At 49.3% G+C, this 23,612-nt stretch overlaps 1 protein-coding gene across 1 annotated transcript in view; it reads left to right on the top strand.

Annotated features, from left to right (window-relative positions):
- Kua (Plasmanylethanolamine desaturase Kua) overlaps positions 1-23,612 on the top strand; it is a 139,803-nt gene that overhangs the window by 99,135 nt on the left and 17,056 nt on the right. Inside the window, exons 3-4 of the mRNA XM_050195450.3 lie at positions 20,054-20,145; positions 23,265-23,483. Of these exons, the coding sequence (XP_050051407.1) occupies positions 20,054-20,145; positions 23,265-23,483 (311 nt within the window). The remainder of the gene's footprint in view (positions 1-20,053; positions 20,146-23,264; positions 23,484-23,612) is intronic.

The following is a 23,612-nucleotide window of genomic DNA, read 5'->3' on the forward strand; positions in this document are numbered from 1 at the left end:
CCGAAGGAATATCGAAGAAAACGTGTGACACTGTCCACAGAGAACCATACGCATACTGCTCGGTATCCTATCACCGGCGAGACAAGGCTTTCCGGAGAGGTTCCGATAACATCGAAGTGATGCCCTCAAGTGAACGCGTTGCAATCCGTCGAGTGCCCACAGTGATGGCCGCTAGCGACCATTGTTTCTTTTATTTTTTCGTCTGCTAGCCAGAAAGCGTCCAAGACTTTACCAGGCCAAAATCCACTCGTCTAGAGAAAAACGAACGCGCACCGAACTGCGCCGCGAGGTGGTCGGGGCAACACGAGAAAAGCGCATGCGCTCTGGCAGCCCGTGGGTGGAGAGAACAATTGAAGAGGCTCAATGTGTCCTCGCGAATAAAAGTCAAAGTAGAAAAAATAAATAAGAACGTAGTTACCTTTGCTGGCTTTAGTGTCTTGACATGGATGTTTTGGCGCAGGTGAAAAAAAAAATGTTAGTATTCTTTTCAGTGACATGACTGCACAAATGAATCACCACAACGCTTCGTCTCATCTGACCTTGCTGCGTGCTTTGTCAACTTGTCTGATAGTGTGTTGATTTGGCTTGTCTCGTTGTACGGTCCGAAGTACGACTTTAGAAAAGTCAATAAACCGTCGGTGTTAAATGTTTATAAGAACATTAAACCCACAAACTTCCGCAATTGAAAATCTAAAGCACGAATTTGGAAATGTCAGTGCACCTTTCGCATCAAAAGTTTATAGGAACTTTATACCCATAAAGTTACGGAATTGAAATCCGTGCACTCCGTAGATTCCGCGGCCTTCGCGAGATGTCGCGACGAGCCCGCTCGCCATCAAGGGCGCTATTCCCGACACGCATGGCGGCTGCACGGCCGTATCCGCCATGTTGACTCTCTGATTGGCTGTGGAGAGCTCACGTGCCATGAAATTTGTGCCGGGAAACGGAAGTTTTGCAAAATGCAATTTTGCGTTTTCATCAACATGACGAAACGTGACGTGGAGCTGCAAATTTTATCGACTAATACATTTGTTTGGTCCTTGGCAGCTATATTGCGACGTTAGCGCTTCAAAAAGAAAGTGAGCGGTAGCGTACAGAAGCCAGTGCAATGCATCTGCAATTTCGCGAATATGTGGTGGCGATCCAAGATAGCCGCCACGCCAGCTTGCTGATTGGCTGAAGGAATATGCTGTGGGGAGCGTCACAGGAAGGGCCGTTTCGTAAACGTCAATTTGACGTTGCGTGCCGTTGTGCTGGGCAGCCATTGCAGAGATTTTCCACCATAATTTGTGGTTCGACGATCCGCGCGAATTATGCTAATGAACAGCCATATGCAATGGTGCCCGAGAGGAATGCGTATCGCCACATTTTCCCCGTCGTTTGGCGCCATGAAAATCTTTTGTTCATAACGCGTGCTCATAGTATTTGCATCGCTCTCGTCTGGTGTTGGCATTTGTGTTTTGGGCCATTTTGAAAAGAACGCGTTTGTATGAAATAATATTGGTTGAACATAGCAAACTTTCTGCAACGTTGTTCACTTTCGCTGCTGCGTTTCTATTGTTGTAATCAAGATTAATGCCTTTTCGCACAATCAAAAGTTATGACAACGGGGTCCTTTTAATTTATAAAAAGGAATGCACGCAAGGCGGCGCCTTGAAGTTTCCTCCCGCGGTGCGAGTAACCAGCGAAGTGAACAAGAGATGGCAGCGCCGGCGCTTGCGTCGCACTAGTGGATATCTCTGTCCTGCGCAACGCTATCGGTGATATTCTGCCTTTCTCAGCCAGCACAGTCGGGCTGAGTCACTTACGTTTCACTAGATAGTGATAACGTGGCCTAGAACGTGCGCGCATCACCACTGCTAGCTCGCGTATGTTGTCTCAAGGAAGAAAACAAGCGCGTTGGCGCCAACGTACGATGACTCATTTTATTTCCCAGGGACACGCATCCTAGCTAATTAAGCAGACGACGGCTTGTACGCAGCAGACGACGGAAGCGAGAAGCGTTTTCGACGGAATAATCGTGCACTTTGAGCTAGCTGCTTTATTTTTACTGCGGAGGAAAACTGTTTTGATTTACCGAGAACCTTACGTTCAGTGCCTTCATTTCAGTTTCTTAGGCAAAACGTCAAGTTGGCGTCACGTTACGAAAGCAAAATGGGGCCATCAGCGCCATTTTATTCGCGTCGCGTCTACGTCACGCATCGAAGAAAATGGCGGAATGTCCAGAATAGCGCCCCAAAACGCCCCCGAAACTTTGCGCTAGGATGGCGCTCCTTGCATAATGTGACTCCAGGTCACATAAATCCAGCCCGAGTTCGCAATGTTCGCGCCGAAATGTCTGTTCGAGCGTGAAAGATAGTGACAAAACCCAGAATTATTTCCGGCGCCGGGGATTGTTTTGGTCTGCGGTACACGACAGCACGAAAAAATTTCGGGGGGGGGGGGGGGGGGGGGGGCGGGGGGGTGAGCTGAATCCCCATAAGGCCACCCCTCTGGCTACGCCCCTGCTCATGGGGCACCTGAAGTAGTCTCAGTGGCGACTTTTGAATGCGGCAACGACGTTATTGCGGTGACCATGTTAGCAACGCCTTGAAACTGTCTTGGTAACTATGTCAGCTTCCTATTGGCGCCTAATGTTGAAAAAGTTCATCTTCGTGGCGGAGCGACTACCTTGTGTGAAGCGATTAAGCGACATCAACTAGCCATGCGCCATACTGCATCCTGAAAAGCTAATGTTTCAGTCGGGTACTTCGTTCGCGGCTTAGTAAAAGAACTTTAAAGCCTTCACACTTTTTGCATCACAAGTCATACGTTTCGTAAAGAACTTTGCTGACCGTATTGCGCCGGTAACAATGTTGCTTAAAGGGACCCTGAAACGAGTCTGACGATTTTGCACAAACGTACTGAGTCGATCACGATCGAAACATTTGGAAAAATTCACGAGCGGCGAAAGCGGCAACCAATGGTGGAGCTCCGTGAGCAGTGACGTTAAGATCACGTGACAGGGGCGTAGCCGAAGCGCGAGCGGAGCGCGGAACTCGCCCGCTCGAACAGACGGTTCTAGCAGACAGCATTTGTTGCAGACGACGTCCGCTGCCAGTTTTCAATGGCTCGCGCTGACGTCAACGAGCTGTTAATCACCCAAGTCGTGCAGTGTCCACTTGTTTGGTACGCTAAACTGAAGGATTTTCGCAACAAAGTTAAGAGGAGGGTTGTCTGCGAAGTCTGAAGCTGAAGCTACTCATCGTCGCAAGTGACGCATACTTCTATAAAGTAAAAGTTGGCGCGCTCTAATCGGCCATGTCCGTTGGTGCCTCAGAAGTGCCGCTTGTTTCCACGTGTCGTTTTTCCATTCTATGGAGCGATATTGTCCCCACGTGCTGTTTTCTTCTTTTTGCCTCTCCCCCCCCCCCCCCCCCCCCCCGCTTCGCGCGCTGGCTCCAAGACAACAGAAGTAGACGACACATCACATGATGACGCAGAACCAGTGAAAGCGGAGCTTAACAACACCCTCTAGAGAACTTAAGGCCTTCTGATTGTACCCTCTCCCCTTGAACTACGTCACGCAAAAGAGGCCCACATAGAAGTTCCGTGCAGCGTGCTACGAATCTACGAGCGGGGCACCTATGTTGAAAATGTGACGCGAAAGACCGAGTGGGCGACGACGGCGATAACAATTCGATTAGTTCCGGGAATCCTGCCGCTCCTTGGATAGCTTCGGGGTTAGAAAAGTCTTGACATGCTGCGACATGCTTCCGAGCGCACTTTTTTTTTTTTTGGACGTGAACCGTGCCTCTGCGCTTGTGCTGCCATTGCGGTTGTGTGTCCGGCAAACCTTCATTGCCGCGGAATGTGGATTACGTTCATGCCAGGATATGCCTAATAAGTGCTGCGTGCCCAATTGCTGGAGCAATTACAAATCGGGACCGAAAAATCATGCGTTAATGTTTACACAAGATCAATGACAGAATATTGGGTGCCAATGCTAAGGCAAAGAAGAGAAAGGCTGGAATTCTGCGGAATAAGGCAGCTGTTTCTTTGTAAATAGTTGCACAAATGCTTTGTATCTCCATTGATAAACTCATTTGAGGTGTTGTAAATATGTGGACTGCGGTAATGTATGTAATAATGCCTCGAAAGCGAATATATTCGTTTAGAGCCTAATCTAGACTGGAATAAATACATGTGTCCCGAATGTGAAGAAGGGCACACCAGTGAAGTTGTCATGAGAAATGTGTTATGGTTCAGGGCTAACATTTTGTTGAAGAACATTTGTGGTCGCATGAACGGCAAACTCTGACACCAACGTTAAATCAAAGCAAAAAAGCTACTCTGAAGAAGAGGGCAGCACTGTGACTTTTCAATATAAGCCATGCTCCCTGTCATCATTTACCCGAAATTCGTTCTCAATCCTAATGTTGAACCATTTCATATTTTTATGGACGGGCTTTTTAATAATGCAGCGCGTAAATAGTTTTGCATAAATAAAATAATCTTGGAACACCCTCTGTTCTCTGCGGGCCATCTGCACAACTATGCCTAAAAAAAGTAACTGCGTTCTGGTTAACGTTGCCGATAAGGGCGCGATCCCTTCATTCAACCCGTATCCCCGAGCACGCCGCCGGCATCTTCTCCGTGACGTCACTCGTCGTGCGCTCAGGCCTTCTCTTGTCTAGGTGGTGTTGGCTTAGCCCGATCGCTCGGCGAACGCATTGAGGAGAAAGAAGCTTGACTAGGGAGGAGGGTAACTTGTAACCGTACGTCGCTCTCTTAATATGAGGCACTTCACTTAAATTGTGGCGCGAACGTTTTACTGTTAGTGTACCCTACGATCTGATGTGAAAGGCGCGAAGAGGACGACGGACAAAGAGAGAAACGCACACGCACACAGGGCGCCACTTACAACACTGTTTAATCAGGAAAAAACGCCACTATTTCATACGAGGAGCGCTATCGCAGTTCATCTGTGCGCATTCACGTTCAGGTAAAGCAACTCTTTTTGCGATAATGAGATTGATGCACCACTCACGCACATATAACCTGCCTCAGTAATTATTTTGGCTTCAACTACGTCCATAGCATTTGTCACGGCTTCTGGCCACCACAGCGCAGGCGTAAAAGTTCGGCTTACATTTGCAGTCCCGACAATGAATTGCCAAGTGGCCCTCTCTCCCATTCTTAACATTGTTTTGGTGTTGCCCACGTACTTACTACTACACGACAAAGGAATTTCATAAACGACTCCTGCCTGGCAATCGACGTGTTTATTTACGTGATTTATGACACAGGCCGGAAAAAGAGGTTGATCATTCTACATGCGGAAGAAGGGGTTGGTCATTCAGCAGAGCCTAGAAAGCTTGCACGGGGCAGAAAGCACTACCTTTACATTAGCTCGCTTGGCGATCTTCTTCAAATTAGGGTACGACGGCTACTTTTTCTTTTTCGCTAGGTGGCTCTGGGGCCAGTTGGCGGGTTCGCGACTTCATGATCTTTTTCTGCAACGGAAGCTAGAACACTTGGTGGGTATCCTGCCTCTTCTAGTCGGTCAATCTGCTTGAGAAAACTCTCCGCAGTCGATTTGGATAGGACTTCTTTAACACATTCAGCAGGCACATATTAGCAATGCTGCGTTTGACTAGCTTTGAGTGAGAGGAACTAAAAGGTAGCAGAGGTTTACCTGTCCGAGGTTCATGCTGCCAACAGACGTGATTGCTTGATAAAAACAATCTCAGATCTAAAAACCTGATGGAGGAATTTACCGAAAGTTCGTGGGCCACTTCTATGGGTGATAAAATGCCTGAAAATTGTCAGTGCTTTACTAACGACCAAGTCGGCGTTCATGAAATTCTTATCTACGGAAAGTAAGAAGTGATCAACGAATCTCAAAACTTTGATGACACCACTGCCTTCGAGGATGCTAGAAATGGTTCTGCCTGCACGAGCTAAAAATAAATCACGTAAAAGCGGAGCTAGACACGAACCTATGCAAACGCCGCTTTTTTTAGAGGTAAATACGGCTGTCCCATTCACATCAGATCATGCTCGAGCATGATCTGATCAGCTCAGCGTGATCTGATTTCACATCAGATCATGTTCAACCAACACGCTCAGTTATCCATCCTAACGTTGTACCCTACGCGTCTACAAAATTTGTCCAAACCATTTCAGGGACCCTTTTAAAAAAGAACTCTTCATAGGATTGATCAAAGGAAGAAGCTGCATTTGCTTGCATCAAAAAGAAAAGAAAGTTCTGGATGCCAACCATTAACCCTGGCTTCTTTTAACGAAACTGAGTTAATTGATCTGTACACGGACGCCAGCTTGCATTAACACTGTTCAGTTCTGTTGCTACAAACAAGTTTCCCGTGTTTTCTCATTGCACGTCGCCAGCTGTTCGGAGCCGTGGTTCTTCCGAACAAGATTATCTTGTTTGGGTCTCTGGGAATTTTCGGCTCTACACTTGTACGGCTGCCACTCTGCCGTCGCAACGGATTACAGGGCGCTGGTGTATGACTTCGCACGTCGAAGCACTTGACCTCTCAATTGACGCGCTAGTCACTATACAGTCTCAAGTGTACGTAGACGTCGTGCACGATCGTTTTTAGGATTTGGGCAGTCCACCAGGGCGCAGAATTCTTGCCCTGCTTCCCTGTGCCGGCAACAATCTTAGGAGGTTTCAACACTCAAGCCTGGAATCTGAAATTTGCACGTATAGTCTATTTTCATTCTCTTTACTATGACATATCCGGCCAGCCGCCGTCGTAATTGAGGAAACTGCAACTATTCTACAGCGTGTACAGGGCATTTCTTCTGCCAAATTGTTTTCTCGGGCGCCCTTGTGTATGGTTGCCTGTGGTACCACTGTGGCCTGTCTGGCTGGCTACTCTGCATGACACGGCGCCCGAGTCTCGTAGCGTTTTGTTGGTAGAACGTGCAGCACTGTGTGAAGGCCTGCTTAACGTTTTATCAAACTTACCAGTTTCGTAAGGCAGCTTGCGTAGTCGATCCGCCTACAGTTTCGGACTCGCATTTGAAATTGTCGGCTTGGACAAGCTTGGACCACTTGGTGTCTTTTACAAAGACTCGAAACGACAACGCAAAACCGTCTCGTCGCAGCAGTCGATTTTTTACAAAGTGAGTCGAAGCCGTGGCATTACGTGACAATAGAGAGTTTTAGATTAGGGGACGCAAACGGCTTGCGTACGCAAGAACTAGGGGCCACGGTACTGCGCATGTGCAGACTCCTACGTCTGGGTCTGCGCATGCGCAGTACCGTCGCCCCTAGTTCTTGCGTACGCAAGGCGCTTGCGTCCCCTAACCTAGAACTCTCCAATACGTAGGCCACTCTCAATGGACACTTCTCAATGGACATATTGTGCTGCCAACATATGGTACCCTTCGCTTTGTATTAAAGTAGTATATTGCGTATTTTTTGCCAACGTTAAGCTGCGCGGGCATACATCATGCCTCTTCAGTGAACCACCTTCGATGCTGATCTCGTTGAGCATTGGCACCACACCATGCGACTTTGCCATATATTAACTCGCCGCATACGAATTGCGACCGTTCTATCGACGTTGTCGTTAGCACAGGCAAACGGGGAAACACACAGACGGCACTATGTCGTCCTTGGACGGACACCATCAGCTTGATCACACTGTTTGGTGTCCCGTGGAAGCGATCGGCCAACTCGCTCCACTTACTTGACCATCGTCGGCTGGACGCCCGTCACCGTTTACACCCGACGCCATGCGCGGACTTGAGCAGTAGCCGCTGTTGCGATCGGCCGTTCGATCCTCCCGGCGAGCACGGGACTTCGAGCCAGAGCTGAGCCTGCGGAGCGGTCAAGGCCTCTTCAAGGGGCACCGATGAGCTGCGCCCTTTCGAGCCCTCTTCCTGGCGGTGGACGGGCTGTTGTGATCGGCCGTTCACCCCGCGACAACCTCCGGTCACGGCTAACGCTATTATGGGGAACGGGCCGACGGCCTCGTAAAAATGGTTCTCAAAACGGATGATGTATGGCCAACACGGGAGTACCTCGGTCAGGAGAGGTTTGGGCAGTTAGCAAGGATACGGCCATCACTTGTCAGCCGCACAAATTGGCAGGTCCACGCCGGAGACGCGGTCAGTGCAATGATACGGCCATCACCTGTCAGCCGCCCTAATTGGCATATCCACGCCGGAGACGGAGTCAGTGTACGATCGGAGTCAGCGTACGTTTCCCTCCTTTCCCTGTTTGTGCCCAATTATGTGCGTGCGTTTCCGACAAAGCTCCCTTCGGATGGAAAGGGCAACCGACTTCCGGATTGGTAGGACCTGATGTCATCGGTGTCCTGACGCCGGATTCGGGGAAGTGAGTGAGCAATGACCACGCAGGGCATGAAAGGAGCAGCGGAAGGCGGGAGTGATCGGCTGCTACAACTTCATCATGAGCTTTTTCTGTACTTTGAATTTTCTTGTAAATATGTAAATATAAACGTGTTTGTCAAACGTCCTGAGTATTGGGCCAAGCCTCACGTTTCCTTACTCCTCCACGGATCAAAGTAAATTCCACACCTTCGAACCCCCAGTCGCAACACAGCCCACAAAGCACGGTCATCTCCTTGCGAGGTTACCAGCCTATAGTAATATGGTACTGTTGCGGGTCATGCCGCTAAATCTTCGACGCTCAAGAGAACTATTATAGTATTGGGACTTCCATGTGTATGGAAATAGTGGCATTACGGGAGCCTTGGATGAAGCGCCCCATTCGATCGCGCTCTCGTAGATCTCATCTCTGCCTTCGGCATGAAAAAAGTTCGGCAGCATATTACATTCCTGGAACACGTGAGGGCGAAAGCCTGCTGCGCACTTGGTGGTGCGCCGTCTCGCATCGTGGCATTGCTGCTTTCGCAGTTCGGCTTCTTCTGCTCGTTTTCGACGCTTTGCTGCACTCGCGCCAACGCGAGGTTTCTATTCGACTTTACGTTGCATCCTCTCAGCAGGGGATTGAAACGTATGCTGTTCTGTGTGATTTCAATGAATGTGTGCACCGTTCGACTCACTTTGCTGAGCGCCTGCAGCCAGCCTCAGCCTTACGGGGGTATGAGCCATTGCATTTTTTGCTTGCTTAGGGGGGGGGGGGGGGGCGTTATGACCCATTGATGATGATAGTTTTTGTACCATTGGACCGTACGGTTTTTTTTTTTTTTCAAGACCTTCGGGGGTATGAGACACTTAAGGCTTTCGCCTTAATAAGTCGGACGTTTGCTACGCTCCGTCTCGCCCCTGCCCGATACATCCACTATGGAGCTCCGGAGACAGCCTCCAGCTGTCGCATATGGCAAGTGGTAACAGGCAGGCGCAGTAACGTACTTGCTGTCCGCTGGTTGTGGCCTTCGTACAACAACAAAAAACGACTAGCCTACAATAGCCATATGGCACTTACGACCTACCCTGAAAGCTGTTCCTGCCTATAATAGTAGAAATTATATAGTAAACAAATAAACTCTGGGGTGTTACGTGTCAAAACCACGATATGATTTTCTTCTCCCATATTTCGTGTCCCATATATGTTCCATTTCGCCTCCATCGGCCGGGATTTGATCCCGCGCCCTCGAGCTTAGTACCGTAATGGCCACTACGCCACCTCGGCGGATAGTAACTACAGTAGTAGCAATTATATAGTAGTTAGAGTAGTAATGTATTTCGAATGCCTTAATGCAGAAAGAAAACGAGAGGGCTGCGGGAATCGTATCTGTCTCGCTCTTTCATGGAAATCTGAATTCACTGTCCTGTAGTCGTGGAAAAGATACAAACAATATAGGGACACCAAGTGCACATAGAAAGAAAATCAATTAAACTACACATCACGTGAAGCTGGGGAACGGTGCTGCTGCGCTTTGGGACGCTCAGCTTGCCGAGAGAGAGAGAGAGAGAGCAAATTTTATTTGCTCCAGAGGTAGGGTTCTGCAGAGCGCCTGTAGGTGGGTTCTCCAGAACTCCCGCGGCCTTAGCTGCCCGTCTGGCGCGTTCAACCAGCCAAATGTGGTCGTCCGGTTCCCAGCTGGATAGCCAGCCTCCCACTGCTCCGGCGTGGCGTTGTGTATGGTGGGTACTGCCTTTATATTCTGGCACCCCATGTTGTATGGTATATTGTGCGTTTCTCACCACACCTTGCAAGGACAAATGTCTCTGTATACGGTTGGATGTATCTTATTGTAAATAAGTAGACATGGATATGAATTTGTAGCTATCGCCAGGACACCGACTGTTCCCTGTCTAATTTATTATGGGGCGCGGGATATCACCTTCTGGTTATCCCCGGAAGTGCTCCAAAATGTCCCCGTAGGTAATGGGACACCGCTTAATCTGTATCTCTGGCTGTACTCTTGCCTCTGATCTCTCTCGGCTGGCGTATCCTCGAGCTATGAGATCGTCCTGGAGATTCCCAGCAATGCCCTTATGCCCCGGGGCCCAAATTATCTCGTATTTTTCTTTGCTTTCGCCACCGGCCTTTAATTAGATGCCGGCTGCTTTCCTGTCTACCCTAGCAATGGTGAATTCCCGGCATGCCTCCTGAGAATACATGATAATTACTAGCGAGCGACCGGACCTGTTGTCGGCAACCGCTAGAGCGACGGCGGTCTCCTCGGCGCCACTCACGGTGCTGTTCTTTGGCGAGGCGCTGACCTTCTCTTTTAGTCGGTAGTCGACCATCATCATTACTGCGTCCCTCCTGCTAACGTATGTAGCAGCGTCTGCGTATTCTTTCTGCTCTGGTAGGCTTCCGCCCTAGCTCTACGCCTGCCCTGGTGACGGACAGGATGCATGTGCCTAAGGAGGGAAGCCACCTTGAACGTACACGTGATCTCGACCGGCATGTCTACCGTGCGTTCGATCTCTCGTATGCTGACCTGGTGGCCTAGTCTCCGGAGGAGGGCTCATCCTGTTGTTGTGAGTCGTGATACGCGCCACCAGGCCCGTCATCTCAGAAAATTCGCCAGGCCAGCGTGGGCCCTCGTGCAAGTCCACGCAGTGCTTCCGGGGCGCGGTCTCGGTGTTTGCATAGTGGCCCAGGCTTCTGAAAGTAGACACGATCCCACAGCGCTCGAGTGTGCGCCGGACAACGGAGCCGCAACTGTTCGATGGTCTCGTAGACGGCAACAGGGCATGTACTGTTTCTCGCGAGTACTAGCCGCTGCGGGCGGCTCGTTGCTGGCTCGTGATGGGCCTCGACTGTGCTCCCCCTGACGACTCGGCTCTCTGTTCGGTGGGCCTTACGGGGTGCCCGCCAAATGCCTCGCGCGCATCGCCCGCGCGCACGAAGCAAAATCTCGGTGGCAGTGCGTGTGCCTCGGCCGCAAGGCGATTAGCCTTCTCGTTCCCCGTTACTCCTAGGTGGCTGAAAATCCACTGAAAACGCGTTAAGCCCCTCGAGCAGGACGACTCTCCCCAGCTGCTGAACTGTGCGCTCTGCTATTTTGCGCTATCCGCGGTTGCCCAACCTTTCGACGTGCACCGCAACTGGCGTTTTGCCCTGCATGGCTTTTCAATCGTCAAAGTTGGCTTCTCCACAATGAAAGTCCTTGTGCGGGAAAGCCCGTTTCACTCGTTTCAAATTTACAGTCTGCGCGTATGATAGAGACAGAAAGGCAAAGGTAGAAGGGAGGTACAGAATCTCAATGGTAAGCAATTGTATACTTACGTAGGCAGATTGTTTATAGATTAACTAAACGTGTATAAACCAGGATTAAACTTGAGCGCCGTATATTGAAAATGGCATTTAACCGGTTGCACTATCTGGACTTTACCTGCAAGGCACATTCACGAAGCACCAGACATCCAAGCTAGTGAGTCTTCTCCACCAGCACAATGAAAGACGCACACACATGCGGGATGCGACATAAATGTCACTGCACAGGTAGAAAAGCTCAAACTTTCACACATAGTAGTAGTTGAGACCGAAACCGTGGCAAGGATTACTAATACTGGCAGTATTTGTGAGCTAAGTTCACAGAACAAACAAGTCATTTAGTTGGAGACCAACTTGAGTGAAATGGCGCACCAAAGTGTAGTCACTAGACATGGTGTTGCAATCTCAGCGCTGACACCGGTTGTTGCATCTGGGTCGCAAGCCCCAAGGGTAGCGTTGGCCTGGCGTCCTGGGGCACAACTGGAAGCATCCGAAGGTCCCGGCAAAGCATGAGTCGACTGGTAACAGAACAACTTGTTTATTCTAGCATCGCAAAAGAGCGGGCGGTCAGGTCGACCGAAGTGGAGAGACGGGAGAGCACGTAACTCGAAACGGAAGAAATCGGAGCCTCTCTCGGCGTCCGGGGGGGGGGGGGGGCAGCTGCTTTTATACTCTCGGAGTTGAGGGCAAGAGGGAACGCCTCGATAGAGGCGCACGTGACGGGGCACGGACACGCTGAGAGACAGGTTGAGACGAGTGTAGTGACGCATCCGCCGGGCCGGCGCCGGTCAGACCTCCTCGCTTCACACTTGGGGAGCTCCTCTCCCCGGCTGCCGCGCTTTGACAAGCGTGGGCACCAACATGCACACACACACACACACACGCACACTTGAAGACACGTGGCATTGAAACATGCCTGGACGCGCTTGGCGGGGAGGCGTATCGGCGGCGCTGAACGGGCCAAAATGTCCGCCGCTTTGAACGAAGCCCCGGCGTCCGTTGCATCCGCGCCGGCTATACCGCGCGTCGTAGGCGAAACGTAACAGACCGCCCCGCCGGGGGAAGGAGATCCCGATGGTCAGGGGACTGCATCCGCTGTCCGGAGGGATGTCGCTCGATGATGCTCATAACCGAAGTCGGGCGTCCTTCGGCGTTTCTTGAGCGCAGCGCACAGAGAAGGCCTCGTTCTCTCGTTCAGGTTCACACAGGACACTGCAAAGTGACTTCGGGAGAGTTGACATTTTTGTTCTCGTTCCCGGCAAGCGTTAGAACTACGCCGAAACTCAACCGCTCAGTCAGCAAGCACGAAACAACCCTCACCAAGTCCTGCCTGGCTCTTTCCCCTTTTATACCACTGCCTAGTTCCTTACAGTAGTCTAGCAGCACTCAGAACGCGTCCACAAATTGGAAAATTGCACTAGAAAGCACGTCATCACTTTGAAACACTAAACAAAAGCAATATGTTAAAAATCCTGCCTCAGGAAGAAAAACATCAGTAACAAACAACTCTGAGGCTGATTCCTACGTTAGGGGCTTCGACTTAAGCCATCGGCGTTACCATTGAGACTCCCCTTTTTGTAACGCACCTCAAAGGAATGTTGTTGCAAAGCGAGGCTCCAGCGCAGGAGGCGGCCATTTGTGGAAGAGATGGTCTGCAGCCATTGGAGAGGGCAGTGATCCGTCTCGAAGCATGCGAAGCGGAGATCGCAGCGAGCGACCGTACACTAGCTCAGCTGGCGAAAACCCCGTAGCCGCATACGGCGCGGTCCTTAATGCAAACATCACCCCAGGCAGACACAGCTCCCAGTCAGTTTGTTGTTCAAAACACAATGCTCTCAACACGCGCTTCATGACGGAGTGGAGCTTCTCAACGGAATTCGACTGTGGGTGGTACACTGAGCTGTGTAACAGCTTTACCCCGCACCTTTCGAGAAAGGCTGTCGTCAAAGCGCTCGTAAACACCGTGCCCTGATCTGACTGGATTTCCGCAGGAAAACCAACTCGCGCAAATATGGACAGTAGTGCATTGACTATCTCAACTGAGCTGAGTTCTTTAAGCGGCACTGCTTCAGGGAACTTTGTCGCTGGGCAGATCACAGTCAAAATGTGCCTGTACCCCGTGGCTGTTACCGGCAGAGGTCCCACTGTATCAATAACGAGCCGTCTAAAAGGCTCCGTAATGATAGGTACCAACTTCAACGGCGCCCTCGATTTGTCCCCTGGTTTGCCCACCCGCTGACAGGTGTCACATGTCCTCACAAAGTGGTCTGCGTACCGAAAACACCCTGGCCAATAGTACTCTTGCAAGAGAGGGTCCTTAGTTTTCTTAACTCCTAGGTGTCCGGACCACGAACCCCCATGCGACAAGCGCAACAGATCCTGACGGTAGCACTGAGGCACGATCAGCTGATCGAACTCCACTCCCCTGCGGTCTAGATACTTCCGGTACAGGACCCCACCTCTTTCCACAAAACGAGCATTTTTCTTGGCGATACCTTCCTTGACATTGCAGCGTATGTTTTCTAGGCTGCCATCCTTTTTTTGCTCGGCTATCAAAGCCGACCGGCTGACTTTTAGCAACCTATTAAGTCCGTCTGACGTAGGCGCGATGAGCAAATCTGCAGATAGCTCTTCTAACTTTCCCGTGTCGGGCATTTCCTCTCCAGTATCTGGTGCCTTCAACGCTACAGGCTCAATTTTATTCAGTTCGGACGTGCTCTGAATATCAGCTTGCTGCGCCTCTGATCCTTCCTCATTGTTCGACAACGTCGGCCCCGCAACTACCGCCTTTGCAGCGAGCTCCCGAACCTTCGATCTGGTTAAGGCCTGAACGCTAGCCTCACCAAACAAAAGCCCCTTCTCGCGCAGGAGGTGATCGGACCTGTTCGAAAATAGGTACGGGTACTGGGGGGGGGGGGGGGGGGGGGCAGCATAGATGACACTGCGGCCTCCGTCTCAAGCGCTCCGAAAGGTCCTTCAATAAGCACTTTTGCTACGGGCAGACACACGCTATGAGCTTCCACGGCTTGCTTGATCCATGCGCACTCGCCCGTGAACATATCGGTTTCTACGTAGGAGGGGTGAACTACATCCATTGTACCTGCGGAATCGCGAAGCACTCGGCACTCTTTCCCGTTCACGAGGATGTCTCGCATGTAAGGCTCGAGAAGCTTCATGTTCTCGTCAGTGCTGCATAATGACAAAAACACGACTTTTGTTTTTGTTTCTGGACACTGCGCCGAAAAGTGACCCGGCTTCTGGCACGTATAACAAACGCGCGCTTGCCTCGTCTCGAACCGCTTTCTGCGTTCTGCTTCGGTTGCCGCCGTCTCCTTAGGTTCGGTCGGACTGCTTTCACTCGCATCCGCACTACGTGTGTTCCCCCTTGCTCTCATGGGTGTGAACTTCGGCCTCTCAAACTTCGAGCCAAATTCACCCTTTTGACCGTCCTTAGCTCCGCGAGCCCGACGCGTCACAAACTCCTCGGCTAGCTCAGCGGCTTTAGCCACTGTACTAACGTCTGGCCTATCCAAGACCCAGTACCGCACGTTCTCAGGTAACCGACTATAAAACTGTTCTAGCCCGAAACACTGCAGAACTTTCTCGTGGTCACCAAACGCTTTCTCTTCTTTGAGCCACTCCTGCATGTTTGACATTAGCCTGTAGGCAAACTCTGTATATGACTCACTTCTGCCTTTCTCATTTTCCCGAAACTTCCGACGGAACGCCTCCGCTGACAGCCTGTACTTTTTTAGCAGACTCGATTTCGCTTTGTCGAAATCCTCTGCCTCCTCTCTCTTCAAGCGAGCGACTACGTCGGCCGCCTCGCCGGGTAACAAAGTGAGCAAGCGCTGTGGCCACGTTTCCCGAGAGAACCCCTAGCTGCTTCTCGCACGTTCGCTCAAAGTTAACCAGGAACAAACCAATGTCCTCTCCAAGCTTAAACGGCCGCATCAGGTCAGTCATTTTGAACGATACTCGTTCTCCTGCACCGTGTGCCTCACTTCCATTACGAGCGCGTTCCATCTCTACCTCGAGACGCTTTATTTCCAAAGCGTGTTGACGGTCGCGCTCTTCTTTCTCTTTTTGTTCTTTTCGTTCGCGCTCATCTTTCTCTTTCTGTTCTTTAAGTTCGCGCTCCTGTTTCTCTTTTTGCTCTTTTCGTTCGCGCTCCTGTCTTTTTGCCGTCTCCCTCTCCTCAATGGTCTCAAGGCATTCCGACTGCTCGTCATCCTCAGCTTCTAACTCAAGAATAGCCCTTAGCAGTTCTGGTTTTCTGAGTTTGTCTGAGACATCCAGACCCAACTCTCTTGCAAGCTCCAGCAATTTCGGTTTGCGCAACGACTTCAAATCCATGGCTGCTCTGAATGCTGCTTTCTCTACTGCCTACTATTGTCTTGCCGCAAACTAACCCGGCAGCAACGACAACCACAATTACCAGCTCTGTTTCTGACACTAACAAAAGCCTGGCAAAACTCAGAAGAAGAAAGTCCCGCACTCACCAAACCTCGCAGCCAAGAATTCAGCGCAGTCGTTCCGCTGCAGGCAACCAGTCATCACACAGGGCTCGTTGCACTGCTCCCGGATGGTCGTTGTGCTGCTCAGCATACAGTCAACCGCATATCTTCGCTGCTGGCCTCCGTTGTCGCGATCTCACCGCTGGCAGACTGTTGTTGGAATCGCACCGCTGACACCGGTTGTTGCATCTGGGTCGCAAGCCCCAAGGGTAGCGTTGGCCTGGCGGCCTGGGGCACAACTGGAAGCATCCGAAGGTCCCGGCAAAGCATGAGTCGACTGGTAACAGAACAACTTGTTTATTCTAGCATCGCAAAAGAGCGGGCGGTCAGGTCGACCGAAGTGGAGAGACGGGAGAGCACGTAACTCAACGGAAGAAATCGGAGCCTCTCTCAGCGTCCGGGGGGGGGGGGGGGGGGCAGCTGCTTTTATACTCTCGGAGTTGAGGGCAAGAGGGAACGCCTCGATAGAGGCGCACGTGACGGGGCACGGACACGCTGAGAGACAGGTTGAGACGAGTGTAGTGACGCATCCGCCGGGCCGGCGCCGGTCAGACCTCCTCGCTTCACACTTGGGGAGCTCCTCTCCCCGGCTGCCGCGCTTTGACAAGCGTGGGCACCAACATGCACACACACACACACACACACACGCACACTGGGGCTCTTGCATTGCCCAGAGGGCGCTGCGAAAAAGGTGCTAAAAAGCGCCCTCTGTCCTAAAATTGGTCGTACCAAGCTCGGTCGTCTGCTTCGGAAAGCACGTTTACAATATATGGACCCGTCACTTTCGGTTGTGTTGTATTACGGCCTGCAGCGAATATCGGGCGCCGAAGATTTCTTTAGGAGTGGCACGCTGCGTAAAGGCAAGAAATTATGCAGTGCCGAATACGTGTATGCCGTTCAAGAATTAAGCGGCGAAGTTTTAGCGCGGTGTCAATCGCAAGTGAAGCGAGTCGCGTACGAAGTGGAACTTCAGGTAAGGTTTGCACGCTGCTAGATTCAGGCGCACAAACGCGAGGAAATGCTTGCTATAAATGAATCCACAGCAGCGATAAGCAGACATCATGTGTACGGAACTGCTCGAGCACACGAAGGTACGCGCCGCGACGGCAGCGGTCTTTCAGCATGCCGCGATGTACGAACTGCTCGAGCGCACGATCGTACGCGCCGCGACGGCAGCGGTCTTTCGACATGCCGCGAAACGGCGGGTCATCTGCAATCTTTGTTGACTGCATGCCGCTAAACAAGTAGTTAGGCCTGCGTTGTAGTAGCGGCCACCTGTCCCTTTTAGTAACTGGTAATAACTGATGCAATGCATATGAGCTCGCACGTACGTGCGAATCGCGCAGCGCTAGCTCGTGCGCTACTCGCTTGATGTAGCTTTTAATGACAACGCTCGAAAATCGATCTGCTGTAATCAATACTATCTTGCTGCGCTGCCTCAACATGCTGGCTTGAGGTCAAGTACGAGCACATTTAACTCTCTAACCTGTGCTGCTCGTAGTGGGGTAGCGAATTATCACCGAATCAACCCGGCCATTTGTGGTCATTTGCACACACCTGGGCACTTCACCACTTCGCACCGGTCGAATTGTTAATTGTCGCTGTGGCCGGGTTTCGAATCGTGAATCACCAGCCATGCCTGCATGCTGCTATGTCGGTCTGCCGTCGGGACTGTAGGTGCAAAAGACCGAATTTTAGAACGCAGATCTATAATCAAGCAAGCTTCAACACAGGTGAAGCAGTCAGCATGGCGCGAAGTTTCGCTTACCCAGCGCGACGAACTGCAGTTATACAGCGCGCCCGACGCTCCGCTTCGTGAGGCCTTGAAGGGAAACGATAGAATCGGATGTTGGGATTCAGGCCTTCTTGTTCATGGGAGCCCACGACGCATCAGTATCGACGGTGACGCTTTTTCGATGCTGAGCTAGGTCCCTCCGGATCGGCGTCGCCGATTCCTTCTGCTTCCAGCATTACGTCCCACGACACACGGAGAGTCCGTTTTCGTTAAACTATAGGCTGCGACTAGCTCGCAGCGTGGTCGACGTGGTCTGCGAGAAGTGACGAGCCTTTTCGCACTCGCAACAGGGCAGAAAAAAGTGCGAATCGACGCAAAACTCGGCCTAGAACCGTGCTTCGCCACAGCCAGGGCTCAATACGACCCAAGCTGGTACGACCCAGATGTCGTTTCCCGCACCGCCACTAGGCGCCGCTACTATACCTCAAACTCCAGCGCAAGACGCCCCTTGAAGACACGTGGCATTGAAACATGCCTGGACGCGCTTGGCGGGGAGGCGTATCGGCGGCGCTGAACGGGCCAAAATGTCCGCCGCTTTGAACGAAGCCCCGGCGTCCGTTGCATCCGCGCCGGCTATACCGCGCGTCGTAGGCGAAACGTAACAATGGGTAATTGCATACCGGGTGTTTCAGTGAACATTATCAAAAATCTTTAAAGATTACCTGCGGTAGACAGCACAATTCTAGTCCACGAGCTGGTCTACTTGAATAAGTGGACATTACTTGAAAAAAATTGAAATGCATAATAAACTAATTAACAAGAAATCACTAATTAGTTTTTTAACGAATTACCTTATGGCACATATTGCAATTTACAAATTCTAGCCGGGGAGTTGGGAAGGCCGATCCACTTGGAACGAATTCTCAGGAGGACACCAGTTTCGAGATACTAATTCCCGAAGTTTGCGAAGAAATGCATTGGCGTTCCAGCTACTTTTGCGCCTCAATGCATAAAACGACGTTTTGTTAAGAAAGTAAGTGGAACGACAGTGCATTTTTACCATAAGTTTGACGGCGCATATCTCGTAAATGGTGTCATCCACACAACTATCTTCAAGTGGATATGCCTTGTAGTCTCACCTGCTAGAACTTGTAAATTGCAATATGTACCATAAGGTAATTAGTTAAAAACTTAAATAATGATTTTTTAATTTGCCGATTATGCATTTCAATTTCTTTTGCAAGTAATGTCTACCTCTTCGAGTAGGCCAGCTCATGGACTAGAATTGTGCTATCTGTCACAGGCAATTTTCTAAATTTTGAAAGTGTTCAATGAGACACCCTGCATAGCCAAAGCAATGGAAGTCTCAGAATGGCTACGGATGTTAAGTGAACTTGACTTCAGAAATACCGAGTATCACTATATTGCTTGAATGCTAATCACATTACCATCGAAAGTCACCATAAGATGAGTTCTGCCATTTTTCTTCTCTCTTTCTTGCAGTTCCATAGTCTGCCTGTTCACATTAATTTATGTTCCATTCTTTTTAATATTGGTAATACGTTGTTATACTTGACATTAAGTTAGCGAGAAAAGATTCATTAAATATTGTTCCTAATGCGAACTTTGGCGAGTCCCCCCTCATAGGTGCATGCTATACCTTATTTACTCATTTATGGCCCACCTTCATGTAAGGCCATTGCTAAGGCCATTTTGGTCATTGCTACAGATTATCACGATTATACAAGGTGCATTGACATATCAAATGCTGAAAATTACATGAGTAAATTCAGTTTGCATGTACTGTTTCTAGAGATCAAACAACAATAGACAAAAAAACAACATAAGGAACATCTGATGGACAGAGCTACAAGTTATAGCTTGCTGTATTTATATACATTACAGGTGTCACTGACTTACTCACTGGCTGCAGGGAGCCTGGGTCAAGTCAAAAATACTCAAATAAGGTCAAAGTAGAAGCATATCTAGTGCACACAGAATTGCTCATGAAAAAAAAATGATCTGGTTTTCATTTCTGTCATTGCAGTCATGTAGGTTGTTTATTTTACAATATCTTCCACTGCCTTTTTTGAATTGAATGCATGTATGTATGTTTGTCTTGTGCAGTGTGTGGAGTAGTGACAGCGGATTTTCTAAGTGGCCTTGTCCATTGGGCGGCTGACACCTGGGGAAGTGTGGAGCTGCCTGTCATTGGGAAGGTACGTACACTGCCTCTCATTAATTGTGTGAGCGCTTGAGTTGGTTACCGAGTCGGGGCTTTAGAAAGTATTCTACTTCATGTGGCGTGGTTGCTGTAAGTGTAACAGACCCTTTTAATGGAATGATTTGTGTCATTTTGTATAAACAAGCTTCAAGGTATGAATCAATGGAGACGAATCAGTACTTTCAGTGCAGGAAAGATTTCAGTCCATGATCATAGATTTTTGTACTAAGACTACTAGAGTGAAAATTGATGCTCTTGTCTGCACGCACTATCAGAGTATGGCTGTTCAGCCAGTATGAGAATGAGTGTGTGGTTAAATAGGTCGGCAAACTCACTCATGAATTGACTTACTCAGGCTCAGAGCCACCTGTAAGTACGAGTCTGAGTGAGCACTAGTGAATTTGAGTGGGTGTGAGTCTGAGTGTGAGTGAGCACATTTAGGTCAGTCTAACTGTGACTGTGAGTCTGAGTCTGGGTGAGTCACAGTGAATCTGAGCTCCTATAAGCCTGAACAAATTCGAGAGATCTGAATCACGTGTAATTCCATTTGTTTTTTTATTCCAAGAGATTACATATAAGGTCGAGTCTACATGATCCTGAATGAATCTAACTCTTTATCCAGAGCAGAGTTTGATGGAACCATTCGTTAAGCCTGAGAAAATGTGATTAAAAATTGTGCCCATCATTGATAACTTTGACATGAAATTAAATCAACAAAACGTGGTATTTCACACTGTGTGTCTTGATGATGAACTGAACACATATGGTATAAGAGGCATTGCATGCTTGTTAGGTTACATCATGGTAACAGGGAAAAGGGCGGTGTGAAAGACGAGAAACAAGTCACAAATGGTCGTAGATGTTACGGGTCGGTTAACTGACATAGCTAGCCATGTGGACTCATGGTTAGCCATGTGGACACAAAAGTGGTCTTTTCAGCGCCAGAACAACACGCAAAAATATGTCTGTTAATGGACTCGTACCGTAAGCCAGCTGTCGGATGCTCTACGAATCATTGTAAAGCACCAGTGGGTTGCGTAGAAGCTGTTGTTTTCGAGCTTTCGCTGTCCTGTGGGAAAAAATACATCGTATAGACAGGAAGGTGTCTTAATGACCGGTTATGAGAACATAGTCTAAACGTGAGAAATAAGCAATACGGTCATCTGTCAACTCACTGTCAAGAATGCGGCTGTGTGCCGGTGTATGGGCCCTGCCGTAGTCTTGCGAAGCACAAAGATAAAGATGTGCAACAAATTGTTGAGGCTCAGGCTGTCTGTCGGAATAGTGATACGTGTGTTAGTGCTCCTTCGGTTGACTTGTTAGATAAGAAGACGGCTTTTTTGGATGGTTAAAGTTTGGATGATGTGGTGCCACTGTGCATGGGTTAAATAGGTGGTTGTTTCCTGAAAATAAAGTTGTTGAAGTTAGCACATTTTGGTGTCGTCTCCCTTCTGTCCTTGTTCACTTGTGCTAAGTATGCTTTCCAAGTCAGTTTGCCAACACACCCAACAAATAGCAAAAGTTTACTCCTTTCTTGCTTCTTCATCGTCCAGAAGGTGCAATCAACTAAAGGCCATGATAAAGTGTACATCTCTGCATGAGTGTACTTCTTTAGTTGATGTTACTTGTACCTCTTTAGGTAAGTCTGCCTTGCTTGCACTTGTTGGTTGTTTTGCAAGATATTTCAGACAAAGTCTAGCACTAATGTGTATGTGGCTTTTTGTAGTGATGATTCAGCCAGCACCAGAATGATGGGAAATACAAGCATCAACTCAGTTTGGCTGATAGCTTTGAGTTTCATATGTAAATTCCTTTCTGGCAAAAGAAGTGCGACAACAAATTGCTAAGCCAATCTTGCCAAACGTTTTATCTAAGATCTTTAATTTTGTCATCTTTTGTGGCTTACCAAGTCTCTCACAGTAAGAGTGACTTTCTGGCATTGTATAAAGGTAACTTATTATACAGCTCAAATTATTTTTCTTTTTAGTGTCCCTTTAAATTGCAAGTTTATATTGTATGTGCCTTAAAGGGCCCCTCACCAGGTCTGGCCATTTTGTCCTGACAAGCGCAGAGCATACATTGCGTAATAACGATCGTGTCTGCAAAATATTACATCGCTACGCGCCGCGGAAAGATCTGAAATTTCAAACCGAACGCCGTTTTTCCTTCTCCTTGCGGCCGCCACACTCCAAGCCGGAGGATGACGTACTCACGTCCCTGCGCCTACGTACTCAAGTCCGCAGTGTGACGTCGCTCGTGGTGACACGCGACTTCGAGAATTATTCAAGGCACCATCTGTTATTTGTGTGATCTATTGCTTGAATTGACAAATTGAAGTTTATAGAAATAATAAAACACACAAACAGAATGCCTGTGTGTTTTTCGCTTTACTTTTATACCGAAGCAAGAGAGATGTACTTCCGCTTCATCTGCTTGTTCCCACGGTCGTGTGGTCACGTGCACAGGTACTGAAATTAGGCCATTTTCTACCGTGTTCGAGCGCGTGATCATGATCTACGATTCGCTTGTTCTGCCTCAGTATTCGTGTAGTACTGAATTATAACGCTAGTCATGTGTCCTTGTGCACAGCGCGCAAAATCGTGTGCTGCGCGAAATGATAACAGCTCGCACGCAACGCCGCCAGCGGAAGTGCGCATCGCCAAAAGACAAGGGAAAAAGCGAGGAGAAAAATAAAGTGAAGGCGGGGACCGTGATGTATGTGTCACATGATCCTCGAGGTCCGGTATGGGAGAATGCAGGGAAGGAATTTCGCTTGCGGAGGCTAGACGGGGTGAGTGGAGAGAGTCTCGCTATTCTGTTTCGGCTATTAATGAGCCGACTTTAAAAATGTTTTGCGGCAGAACGCTCCCTAGAGGACACATAACAACTTCCAGCGTATAATCAAAATTTGCTATGCAGCCTGGTGAGGGGGCCCTTTATTAAAGAAGCAACTTTTGGAATGGGCAGTCTGGATTAATGCTTTAATTCATTGCATACACAATGCTTCCAATGAAGTGGATGACCATCAGTCTGAAATTGCGTAAAAAGTTTTGCATGCTCCAGCAATCATTGCAGTATTTCTAAATAAAATGCCTGCACTTGGTACAACTGCAGGCATTTATACGTCCTTTCCGGGAGCATCACATCGATCCAACATCAATCACACGGCATGACTTCATTGAGACAAATGGGGACAACTTCATGGTGCCCATTCCAGTGTTGGCCAGCATGGCCTGGGGCTTTGCCTCCAAGCCTCCACAGGCCATCCTGGCCACATACCACTGGAACTGTTTCCTCTTCCTTCTGGCCCTTTTTGTGGCATTCACCAATCAGGTATGAATCTCAGCATTCCCGTAATTTTAATTTTTCAGCTGAAGGCTGTTCTTATTTCACTGCTTTTTTTTCTTTTGCTTCTCCATTATTGTGCTAGGGCTATACTACCTGCGGTTAACATTTTTGAAA

Source organism: Dermacentor andersoni, chromosome 1 (genome assembly GCF_023375885.2).
Source record: "Dermacentor andersoni chromosome 1, qqDerAnde1_hic_scaffold, whole genome shotgun sequence".
In the NCBI taxonomy this organism is placed as follows: domain Eukaryota; kingdom Metazoa; phylum Arthropoda; class Arachnida; order Ixodida; family Ixodidae; genus Dermacentor; species Dermacentor andersoni.